General features: G+C 40.4%; 1 protein-coding gene across 21 annotated transcripts in view; it reads left to right on the top strand.

Annotated features, from left to right (window-relative positions):
* The window catches only part of LDB3 (LIM domain binding 3), a 192,488-nt gene extending 180,401 nt beyond the window's left edge, over window positions 1-12,087 (top strand). For all 21 annotated transcript variants that reach the window (XM_066622485.1, XM_066622490.1, XM_066622492.1 and 18 more), the window contains 4 exons: window positions 2,607-2,787; window positions 4,180-4,300; window positions 6,353-6,468; window positions 7,519-12,087. In XM_066622485.1, coding sequence (XP_066478582.1) covers window positions 2,607-2,787; window positions 4,180-4,300; window positions 6,353-6,468; window positions 7,519-7,608 — 508 coding nt within the window. In that variant the 3' untranslated portion in view covers window positions 7,609-12,087. The remainder of the gene's footprint in view (window positions 1-2,606; window positions 2,788-4,179; window positions 4,301-6,352; window positions 6,469-7,518) is intronic.
* Window positions 12,088-13,221: the final 1,134 nt, after the last annotated feature.

Below are 13,221 nucleotides of genomic sequence, written 5' to 3'. Positions count from 1 at the left end.
TGGCCCTTGGCAAAGTGTCTTCTGTGGGCCTTCTTCTACCTAGATGGGCCACCCTAAGATTTTTTGGGGGGTGTTTTATCTTAGCATTGTCAGGTCATGTTGGTATGGTGTTTTTTAATTTTATTTTACTACCGTAAGTGGTAGCTGCAAAGTTCTTCCTTAGTGCCCTTTTTCTCCTGCTCTCCTTGTTTCCAACACATGCATTAACAGGGCTAAAAAGTACAATGCAGTCACATTCCATTCTCAACTCTTTTCTCCTGTCCAGAGATTAGAGATTTCTCCCAGCAATGATGCAGGGACTCTGGGGAAAAGCTCTAATTTGCAGATGGGAAAGTAAAGAGGATGTGACAGTGGAACAACTCTTTCCAAGAGAGTCATTCCATCTCAATTGCACAAATACTATAGGGACAGGTGATATGGGATCACCAGAGCTCCCTTGCCCCATTGCAGCCCTATGGAAGGTATGAAGTTTGAAAACCTTTAAATAAAACTGATTCAGCTCTGAGATTGTACAATAAATACTTCCTGGTGAAATCTTTCAACTGTCCTTGTAAATGTGACATTTCCAGATTACATTTTTTTAAATCGCCCAGGACTCTTGTTTTCTTTCATCATAAAGTTATTGTTTTGCTTCAGGGACACTGTGACCTATTTTTCTATCATTGTCACTGCTTTTTTGTCACGAGGTATTTCAGGAAATAACATTAGATGGATACTCTCAGTGTAAAACTATTAAGTCAGAGAGAGGAAATGAGAATCTTTGCCAGAGAGCCAGGCAAACATAATTAGTGCTTGTGGGACTGGGGGATGAGAGCATGCATACTCTGTTGACTCATCTCCATTTTCTTCACCTTCTACTTTATTCCTGATTACTCTTTTGGACTAATATATATTCAAGGCCATAATCCAGTGCATGATTGTATGCACTTAAGTCTTATTGAATTCAGTGGAGCTTAACTGTGCATGCAATTGAACACTTGAATTGTGTCTCAAGATGTCATCTAGCTGCCTTGAAGCCTCAGCAATAAGACGGAACAGAAATTTAAAAAATAAAAATACTCATTTGCTGAGCTGAATGTAGAGAAATGGCACGTTCCATTGAGTGTTTTAACATTCTTTCTTATAGCCACATAGGTCTACATCTTTGGAGCCTAATGATTCCAGGCATATCAGTGTTACAGATTTGAATCAGTTTAAAGCTGCAAGCCTTACCAGGGAGTAAGCTCCATCAAACACAAGGAGACAAACTTGTGCAAAAACTTGCTTAGGACTGTGCTGCACAAGTCATTCCCTTTTTGCAGAGAACCTTAGGAACTATAATTCAGGGGCAAGGGACTGGGATGTGTAATGGAGAAATTTCCAGAGGGATAGGTGGCTTATGGCCTGATCCCATCCTGGATCAGTGCCAGTCTTTTGCATGCTGCCTGAGAGATAGCTGTTGTGAACATGCCGTATGATATGTCACAACAGCTGGGAGAAGGGAGGCGCTGGTGGGGAGGCCAGCGCCAGCAAGCGGGGCAACCGCCTGGAGCCAGAGCAGTAAGCTCCTTGCTGAGACTGCTGCTGGATCCTATCTCCCCTCCCCTGCGTAAAACCCCTACATGGGTCTACAGTTTTACACCAGTGATTAAGCTGGTGCAGATCTGAGTAGACCCATAGGGGCTGCAGGGGCCTGACACAGGGTAAGGGAACCAATGTTCAGTTACCCCTAGGAGACCTCCGACTGCTTCCCTGGCCCTGCAGGATACAGCAGTGGCCATTTTGGTGCCACTGTACTGCAGGATGAGCAGTGCAGTTAGGATTGGGCTGCTAGACTTGTAGCAGCAAAAATAGGAAGGAGTCTTGTGGTATCTTAAAGACTAAAAAAATTATGCTACAATCTTATACATGCTTACCTGGGAGGAGGTCAATCCCTAACTGGTAATAACAGCTTCATATACTAAGTTAAATGACTCTGATGTGATTTTTTAAAAAATTCATTGTTCTTAAGGTCTGCTGAGGTTGTGTCACCAGTGGCGTCATCTGATACTCAGACTAATCTCTCTTTAAAGAATTGTCTTCTGAATTCTTCAGCTGAGAAGCTTTAATGGGAGATTAGGCAGAGAATCATTTGAAGACCCTTGGCATCAGGCTTTAATAAGAACAATGAGTTTTTATCACATTGCAGAGTTAATTAACTCAGCATTGCTATGAAGTTGTTATCAATTATGAATTGTCACCATTCCTTTCCTGTGAACCTTTAAACTTATAACATGACCAGGACAATGGTTTCCTACTATCTGACATTACCAATTTCCATTTTTCTCTACACAACTGCTTTTTACGCAAACATGCACACTCACCTCTACTGAGTATTTCACCTCATATATCTGATGCCTGGACTGTAATCCATGAAATTACAGAAATCCATAAATACTACAATAAGTTTTTTAGTCTTTGAGATGCCACATCCTTCTCAAACTACAATTCCCTGGATTCATGGGAAGAAGACGTGACAGTTAGTGGAATAAAATGTAAACAAATTGAACTCCTGTTCAATCTACTTTCTGCATGTGCATCCTTCAGAGACTTCCATCATCCAATTAAATGCTGATATTTTTTCACAGGGGTCCTTTCCTGGTAGCCATGGGTCGTTCTTGGCACCCAGAGGAATTCTACTGTGCGTACTGCAAGACATCCCTGGCCGATGTAGGCTTTGTTGAGGAACAGAACAGTGTATACTGTGAGCGCTGCTATGAGCAATTCTTTGCTCCGACCTGTGCCAGATGCCATACCAAGATCATGGGGGTACGTCTAAAGGAGAACACAGCAGAGTGGCAGACAGAGTTGGAATTATAAAGAGGGCCTAAATTGTTGAAAGATGGATTATGACATAGCACCAGAAATCAGGTAGTTTCTGGGACCCATTGATGAAGAATAAGAGTTGCCACACTGAGGGCGCAATCCTAACCCCTTATGTCAGTGCTTTCCAGCACTGGCATACTGGTGCCAATGGGACATGTGCTGCATCCTGCAGTTGGGTGTCACTCACAGAGGCCTCCTCAGAGTAAGGGAATGTTTGTTCCCTTACCTCAGAGTTGCATTGCCCTTATGTCAGTGCTGGAAAGCACTGACATAAGGGGTTAGGATTGCGCCCTCAATTTTATTAGGTGCAGCTTCTGGGCAAGTTTTCTAGATTTTCCTATCGAACAATAACCTGCCTCTGTATACAGCCTGAATGTTACCTCTCTGTGAACTTCATAACTTAATCCAAACTCACTTATCAGGCCTAGTTGTTTTACAAACATTAATTTAATTTAATTAAACATGCTGAGGATGACTCACTGATGAGACATACTATAACATAAATGATACTGGTCTGTCAACTGTAGGAGGAAAGGGCAGAACATCAGATAAAATTACATAATATCTGTGTAACTATGAATACAAAATCTGAAAGGATGAAGCATTTCCCTTAACACCATCTGACCATTTAAATAGTTGCCTGTTTTGTAATTATCTGGACCAGAGCTGCAACTTCATATAAATTACTCCAACTCCATTCATTCATTCTTTTCCCTGATAATTTGAGGCTTAGTGTTTTACTGTTGCCCAGACTGCAGATATGTGTTTCTTTCAAAGCATCTACATTTCTGACCTTTTCACTAATTCTATACATTGAGTGGTGATAGTTATAAATTAATGGACCTATGTATTAGATGGGCACATATCATTTTGACTTTTTTAAAAAGGTGTTGGTGATCTTGTTATGGGCATCTGAATGTGTCACAACTCCCACTGTCATCCGAGGCTTGACATGAGCCTCCATAGAAACACTGCAGAAGAGAGGAGTGGGGACAAGGAAAGGTTAAAAGAGGAAGAGGTGGTGGTGGAGAGAACAGCAGGAAGAGAAAGCATTTCAATGAGGGACAGGCAAGATAGGGATGGAGAGAGGGATAAGAGAATAAATGGGTGATAAATGGAAGGTAGATGAGGAGGGGAATGAAGGAACCAGGGGGCATTAAGTCAGGAGACAGGAACAGAGAAGGGTAATCAGAAGGCAAGACCTCAGGGAATGAACAGAAATGCCCTCCAGCTGAGGGGGCACATGTAATTCTGTCCATGGTAGCCTGGTCTTCTATCAATTTCTCAGTGATTGTGCTTCATTTCTGCCTGATACATCTACTATTTGCCTTTCAGGAAGTGATGCATGCCCTTAGACAGACTTGGCACACAACTTGCTTTGTCTGTGCTGCCTGCAGGAAGCCATTTGGGAATAGCCTCTTCCACATGGAAGATGGAGAGCCTTACTGCGAAAAAGGTATTGTACTCATTAATTTGACTGAAATCTTGTGAACAATATTACTTAGTATGATATGCATCTGTTGCTCTTTTTAAAGCCTTTGCAGACAAGATAAAAAACAGAGTTGCCTAAGAAAAGGGAAAAACTGGCATGATACCCACTCCCTACACTAATCCACTTTAATTAATGCCTACACTTATTTAAATAATGTGCATCCTGCCTTTCCTTTTGAATAAACTAATTAAGAAGGGAAGACCAGACAGTTTTGTGAAAAAAACGTTCTTCACTTACTGGCTAACTTCAAAACCACAGAGTATGTAGCTATACTATGGGCATATTCACCATATAGACATGCAGCCCTATTCTATGCATGTCTATGCTGAAGGGCCACTGAATTCAATGGAACTCAGGACTCAATCCTATCCCAGAGCTGATGCAGCCAAGCCAAAAAGGTATGTGTAGCATCTTGTGGTGGTGGTGAATATGTAGCAGTCCTAAGGCCTAGCTTTGGGAATGAGCACTGGGGGTACTCCAGTGCTCAGCCCACCTGGTGGTTCAATGGGAGGCTTGAGTCCCTCAAGATGGGATCTTATCAGCCTGGTGGGAGACACTGGCTGCTAGCCTGCCCTCAGGCTCCATGGTTGAAAGGGGACTTGAGTTAGCAACCCGTCCAGATTGCCAGTACTTCCTGGCCAGATGGGAAGCCATCCCGTTTTTCAAATCCACCCTTTTGTCGCTTAGTCCTGCCCTGGTTGCTATTCTTCCCTAACACCCCAGCCCTTGCCTTTTGATCTTTGTTTCTGCCTCCTCTTGTCTCATCTCTGTTGCTCCAGTCCTCTTTCTACCTGTCCTTTCCATTCCTCTCCCCACTTGTCTACTACTTCTTTCCTCTTCTCCCATCTGTCCTCATTCTCCCCTTGTGTCTCTTCTCCATCTCTCCACTCTTGCCTTGTTCCTAGCCCCTTTTGTGGACCTGTAGTAATACCCTGTCTCATCCTGTGATGTGATGGGTACTAGAACATTCTCTACACTTCTTGGCAGGACATTACAAATGGCCTGTTTATTAAGTAATTACATGCTCATGGTGGTAAATTGCTAATTTGTTGTTTTCATTTGCCTTCCGAGTCCAGTGATGTTGTTTCTAATCTTCAGGATTGGCCACAGCAACTGAGGGGAAAAGATTTGATGAGGAAGAGAAGGGGGTGGCAATGAGCTGATCTAGAAGACAAAGTGATGTGCGATGGCAGCTCATTTTTCAGGACCCTTCTTCACCCAAAGTTTAGATTTCCCTTTTTAGGAACAATTACAGTTGCTTTGCAGCATTTCAAAATGCCCATGTTCCTTTTTGGCTCAGTGAAAGCAGACTCCCAAGAGAGACTGCTGTATGTGACATTCTTTGCAAATGGATTGTTTGTAAGAATGCTATCAGAGTCGAGCTTTTCCCACCTCTTCTCATAGATGCCCCAAATCAACACTTCCTCTAAAATATTTATCTTCAAATAGTGGGTGAGGACCACAAACAGGTTGCACCCATTGACATCACCACAAGTTTTTAAAGAAAAAGGGAGAAGACGGCTTATAGTTTTTAAGTTGTTTTTTTTTTTAGTACAGTTTAGAAAATTTTTCAGACATTAGTCTATGTTGTCAGTTGGGTGCATAAGGAGGCTCTTAGAAGTTAAGAGAAGTTAAGGGTGCATAAGGAGGCTCTTAGAACCAGCAGAAGTTAAAAAGATCTAACTCTTGTCAGTTTGGGGGAGGCGAGAACTACCAGGATAAAGGAAGCTGAAGTGAACTTCAACTATATACTCAAAAATAGAGCATTCAGATACCTGACATGTTATGCAGGCACATTTGGTCCTACAGTTACTTTGTGGTATGCATTGTATAGAAATGCATTGCTGGAAAGAATGAAAAGAAATGGCTGCATCTGAAAAGTCATTCTGGAAAAGTTCACAATTAATTCCAAGCAATAATAAAATGTGACTTTTTACTGTATACCCTGCTATGTTTTTGAGGAAAGCTAACACTGAGTTCCAAATTTAGTGGTTATTTTTGTTTTTTTTCTTCTAGATTACGTCGCCTTGTTCAGTACCAAATGTCATGGATGTGACTTCCCTGTTGAAGCAGGAGATAAGTTCATTGAAGCTCTTGGACACACTTGGCATGATACCTGTTTCATTTGTGCTGTAGGTTTCTTCATCAAAATGCATCAGATTTTTATCATTCTAAGCTTGCCTTCTCCCTGATGTGCTAGTTTTCTATCTGCTGCATATTCTTCATTTGGTTGGCAAAGTCAGTAGGAATAATATTACTGTGTTTGCATAGTGCTTGCTGGGTGTGAAAACCACTTCACATGTTATAGTTTGGTATAATCCTGAAATCAATCTCGTCAGGTAAGTATTACTACCCTCATATTGCAGCTCGGTTACTTAGACTGAGAGGGAGTAACAGGCCTGAGCCCACCTTGTGAGTTAATGACAGAAGAAAAATTTGAACTAGAGAAATTCTGATTGGCAGCTCAGAGCCCAATCCTGTGGTCCACGGCACGACTCCGTGCTGCGGACCATAGTCGCAAATGTGCCAAAAGGCACATTTGCGGGGTTCACCGCTGGGCTCCCGCCAGAGCTAGCCCAGCGCTGGCTGGAGCTGGGCTAGTGCACAGCGGTCACCTGGGTTCCACGGCTCTGCGGTCTCCCAGACCGCCAGGCTGTGGAACGGGAGGCGGGGGCATGGGGGGGCATTCCGGGGAGGGGGGAGGCGTGCCAGGGGGTGGGCGGAGGCATGTCGGGGGAGAGGCAGATTTGCGGAGCTGAGCTCTGCAGGATCCAGGGCGCTAGTGGAGGGCTGCACGCCCTACACGAGTGCCTTTACTTTAGCACCAACCTTTTGGTTGGCGATAAAGAGAGTATCCCCATTGCAGGACTGCTTGCCTTACTCAGGGGAAGGGGACGAACGTCCCCTTCTCCTGAGGCGCCTCCCATGGTAGCACGGGAGGCTCAGGATCCAGTGGCAGCCCTCCACAGAGCTGCCAAGCCTGGGCGCTGCGAGCAGCTCAGGACTGGGCTGTCAGTCTCTTATAGTAAAATTCTATACATATTTATTAAGAAGTAAGTCCCACCATGCTTAGTGGGACATACTCTCAGGTAAGTGTATATAAGACAGCAGCCTTAATTTCCCACAGTGAATGAGACTTTTATGCTATTTGATATCTAACCTTCATCTATTTTATTTTTTAGGTATGCCATGTGAATTTGGAAGGCCAACCATTTTATTCAAAGAAGGATAAGCCACTGTGCAAGAAGCATGCACATGCCATAAATGTCTGAAAGAAGAGTTGGAATCTAGATACAAAGCATCAAAATTAAGAGTTGATTCAACAAATGAAATATAATTATGAATTTCTCATGGGGGTGGGGCAACAGTGAATAATGAACACTTCTGAAGTTAAATTCAATTGCTTTTGTATTTGCAGATCTTACTCTTGCATAGATTATACACAAAAGTGAACATTCAAAACTTGATAGTGAAATATTTCTGCAAACATCTGAGAAAAATGAACAAAAGGATAAGATTTTTTTAAAACATAAAATTATTAATATTGAATATCTTCTAGTATGTTTGCTACGGCAGACCTGAATCTAGCGCTAATGTGTCACATACTAGGGCTAAAAAGAACAAATTTTTAGAATTACTGTAGAACTCCACATGCCAAAACAATAGCTGTAGAATGACTTGTAGAGTCCTAGTCAATAGTGATAGGTAGATTAAGTGCTCTTTACAAAATAAATGAAATTACAGTCCACTATTTAAGTCATGACTATTTTTCTGAACACTAGGCATTTTATAGATATCATGTAATTAAAACTACTCCACCAGCTTTGTCAGTGAAAGCTTGAATCCCAACTCAACTACAGAATCCTAAATATACTTCCCTGAGTAAGTCCCACTGAATGGCATGAGACTTACTTCTGAGTAGTCATGCATAGGATTGGACTGTTAGGACCTGTTCACACTTACCCATAGTAATGTGGAACCTGCTTCCCTATGTACAATCCCACAGCTCCCTGCTAAAATGGGTATAAAGGAATCACATTAGTGGGGCCACTGACTTGGTTCTTTTCCTAAATGAATACACTAAGTCCCCATTATGCATACTGGTTCTGTTCCAGAGATCTACTTGGAAATAGGAATGTACATAGATTAAAACAGCCAGGTCTTACTGACCCTGCACTATCTCACCTGAGCAAAAACACTACAACAGATGGAATGCATTCATGAAAGCACCGACACAGCTGTCCATAATGTGGACACCCAGTGTATTGTGCTTCCAGGTGGCCAATTTTTGTGAGGGAATGAACCAAGTCACTGGCCAACATATGTGATTCCTTTAGACTCGCATTATTGTGGCAGTGTGAGATTACATCATAAGAAAACAGCTCCTGTTGTGGGTGTGAACTGGCACTTGTATTAATTGAGTAGAATTAGGAGTAAGGGGGACCCTGATTTACACACACTTGAAATTGTAGAGATGTTTCCCTGTGATGCCATTCCATGTGGCTGCAATGTGTGCATGCATATTCCGTAAGGCTTTCTGGCTGAGCAGAGAACAGCCATCAGGTGGTGACTATGTGGGACAGATGCACACAATCTGCCTACACGATTGTAATATCCATGCATGTACTGCGGCCCTGAATGATTGCAGGAAAATGGCTCTCGTGATCTGGGATATGGCAGTTGGTTTAGGAAAGGAGAAAAATGTAAGTTGAATGACATTAATTCCTTTGGGAAAAGAGAACACAAAGCAAACAGCATCAAAGGGGATGCGTAGTCATAGTGACTTACCTCATTTGAAGCAAAACAAGGGATTCATTTTCCCCCAAAATGCTGTTACATAAGGAAAGAGGAAGTGCTGAAATGGATCCAGCCTGTCATTTTCCTCATTTGTCCCCTCATCTCATGGGTGAGGGGAAGTATTTAGTATAGTATCAGCCCAAGGAGGACAGAGGGATAGGAAGTAACCAAAAGGGATTCCACTATTATTTCCTTATCTTTGTAAATGAGGCACTCTTTTTTTCTTCCTGCTATAATGGATACCATTCACAGGGCAGCCCTATACCACTGGCATGCCCAGTTCTAACTGTGATTAGATTCTTTAAATATGACTTATCTGAAGTGTGATTGTGTTTGCTGCTATAAGGAAACAAAGCCTTAGAAAGTTAGGGTATTATTTAGTATAACATCTTTTTGAACAAATCTTACTTAATATATCTGAACAAGTACTTATTGAAGCTTTTGTATAGTTGTAACTGGCAGCATGTATTTATAATGAATGTAGCTTTGAATAATTATGCAGTTGCTGTTTTATGCAGCAAGACAGTGGCTCATGCCTACTCAAATAAGAATCTTAAACTGTGATTTAAGCATGCAAGGACCCAGCCTATGTCCATGTGACTGGCTTGTTTGAGTGAACAAAATTGTCATAATACTGAAGCCAATTACTTTTAGATAATCTCACTATTATATGCTTTAGCACTGAAGCTGTTGATTTTATATTTATAGCAACATGGTATACTTACCATTTATTAGAACTACTTAAGAGTCTGATGTTAAGGGTATTTTCTGTATGAGCCCTATTGATTGATATCCCTATTAAGTGGGTTTTATTTTAATGCATCCAGCAACAAAAAACCTGCTTAATGGTGGCTATCTTCTTGCTCTCCAAACACTATGCCTAATTTTAAAAACTATGAAATGGGAAGCACTTTTAAATCCTATTATAATGGCAGTGGGAATGTTAACTATCTGCTTTATGCTCCAGCAGAAATTAATTGGACTTAAAAGTGTTTAACTTTGGCTGGATCAATCCTATTTTTTTCAGAGGTTGGAGGAAATACCAAAACATTTATGTTTCAACATGTTGCTTGTTTTACTCAGTCCATATTTTTGATATTTTAAGCATGTATGATCTCCAGTATATATGCAAGTACAGCACTTTAATTCTTATTGATCTGTAGAACCGTGTGATTAATTATTCTTAAAAAAGAATCTCTAGCGTTTTAGTCAAATTTTCTTTTTATCTAAGATTTGCTAGTCTTTTCTTTATTTCTAATCTTTGTTGTTGAAAATCAGAGTAGCTGATGGCAGTGGAGCATCCTACAGTCTGAGAAGTCAGCAACACACAAATGAGACTCAACGATCAAAGTGTTCTCTTCCATTTCAGACTCTTGGGCTGGCACTTTTCTGTGTGCAACACCAATAAAATGACAGCGACCCCTATTTATTGTCTCATAACAGAATCGCAATTAAACTCTGCAACGGATTATGGATTGCATGCACTGTGAGAGCTCTGTCATTATTCATTAGATTGTCTCTTAGGGCCCATTCTTATATTACTAGAGTCACATTTTTTGCTGCAGCTCTATGCTGTTCTGGTAATACTCTGGTAACTACATTGGGGGAGGGGTGAGAATCATGTGGCAAGTTCCCTCCCAGCTCTATTAACCTCCTAAAGTCCCTAAAATGCAAATGTACAAGAATGTATTTGTTAAACTGTGACAGTTTCCTGGTACAATTCTAAAAAACATAGATCATTATTTAAATGTTCTATTATATACATCTTTACCAGAAACTTTTGCATGTTTAGATGGTAGTTTTAGGACCTACTAAGCCATTGGTTGTGGCTTTCCAATACAGCTACAATCTTATACATTGTATAGGGAGATGGGTACTTTGCAAGGATTCCATGGCTCCCCTCGCTGGTTTCCAAGGCTCTCCAGGAAGCATGGCTCACAGTTTAGGAACCACTGCTGGAAGGAAAAAAAAACTTAGCAAGTCCAGTTGTATGCTGTCTTTGTGACTTATAACAATTACCTGTGTTAAAGTAATCTTGATACTCTTTTCTTTTACTGTGAGAGAGGTAATGATTTTTATCTTTTTTTCCCTAAAAAGTCAAATACTGTATCTATGACTGACCAAATGGTAAAAGTTATTTTGAAACTTTCAGATGACTTGAAAAAAAAAACCTCTTATATCAATGGCATATAACTAAACATTCTAATTTTTTTTTCTGCAGAGTTGAAACTTATAAATATCTGCTTAAAATTTTCTGGGTGCAGTTCTATTAAATTCCATAGCAAAACTCTGATTTATTTTAATGACTCTGCATTGCACTGTCTTTGTGGTTGGCTTTTAATCTATTTGCCTCAAAGACAGTAAATTTTGCAAAAATGATAATTCAAATTCCATCAAAAAGAATTTTCCATTACTTCCTACAAATAACAAAAATAAGATAAGAGTTAACCAAAATAAGATCAACACACCGAGCAATATGAATTTGATCCCTCAATGGTCAGTAATCTAGATGAAATATTTTACTTCATGATTCTTTCTGAATTCAAAAATATGAATGCTACAGCACTAAATACAAATGAGCACCTGCTTCTTGGCCATGTAATGTTATGAACATTTGCAGCTGAGTGATTTTTTCCTGCAGCAATCACATGAGGCATTTTGCTTTTTTTGGATGGAAATATTAATTTGACACCACAAGTGACCTTACTTTTACATATGGGTTTGGATTTGATCACCTAGGTTTTATTTCAGATGTTTAGCGTACTGTGTGATTCATAGGATGTGAGTGAATGAATATAACTTGCATGGATTATCTGTGCCATCACAAATAAAATATTTGACAAAAAAAAGGCAAATTCTTTCTGAACTTTGTGGGGAAGAAAGAGGCATTTATCAGATGTTCTTTGACAGCCAATAATAGTAATCACAAATAAATGTAATCTTCTTTGTCAGAACCATCAGAAATTTTTTTTTAAAAGAAAAAGTTGATTTGCTCTCTATGTGCAATATCAGTCTATTAGAACTACTGTTCCACTTCCACCTGCAGTGGTTCTTGGAAATGGGTTTCTTGGGTAGAAATTCAACCTGCATCCTGTCATTGAAGATTGGGGGGGGGGGGCAACTAAAGGATGACAAATCAGTTCTGTGAGAAGCCTCTTAGTAGCAGTAGACTAGGGCAATAAGGATACAGCTAGAACCCATCACGTTCTCAACAAGTTCACAGAAGATAGAACTTCCAACTATTAGCCATGATACCTGAACAAAACCTCCACCTCTGATTACCAGATGCCTCAAGTAAACAACGTGGCCATTACATTCAATTGTAAGCTTTCAGAAATCTACTAATGGAAATAGAATTCTAGACTAAACTGGCCTAGCTTTCATACAGCAAGGAATTCTTGCTCTCTGGTAACCATAGTTAATAACATACAAATCAGCCTTGGGAATGCACCCTCCCTTGCTGGAGCATATTCCATCATTTTTGCCTTGACTCTTACAGCAACACTGTTAACCACAGTTGAAGTTGATTAGCATTCTCTCTTTACTCAGATTGGAAACTGGCTTGAAAGGGTTTCAGTGAGTTTTTACACAAATATCCAATCTCCCTGCACCTTTATTTCCCTTGCCTCTTGTCCTCGAATCCAGTAATCCCTACTAAAACATATAATGCCAATTAAGTACACACATCAGGTTAATATCAGGTTAAGAGATTTTTTCCAGAAAACAAAGTAAGATTCTTTGGTATAGAAATCTGACGTGAAGAGAAAGGTTACAAATACTAGACACAAGCAGTTTTGCATGATAGGTTCCCAAACCTGTGAGAACTTGCTCTATAGTTAAACCCTTGCTCTTTTCAAAGTCCAGATAACTAAAAATATCTACTATCAGAGATGCATTTAATAAACATAATCAAAATGTAAGCAAATAAAAGTGCAAAAATTTCTAGGTAATAGTTGGCCTTCTATTGCAGCCTCTCCTTTGTCATCACAGGATAATTTATTGAAAATGAATTAATGCTGAAAGCCTCAGTAATAGCCTTTGGTAAGGAAACAGGAGCAGTGTATGAGGATATCCTTTTTCCGCACCAG

This window comes from Tiliqua scincoides, chromosome 3 (assembly GCF_035046505.1).
Source record: "Tiliqua scincoides isolate rTilSci1 chromosome 3, rTilSci1.hap2, whole genome shotgun sequence".
NCBI classification, from domain to species: Eukaryota; Metazoa; Chordata; class Lepidosauria; order Squamata; family Scincidae; genus Tiliqua; species Tiliqua scincoides.
The sequence above is the reverse complement of the archived record's forward strand: the minus strand, read 5'-3'. Positions and strand labels throughout refer to the sequence as shown.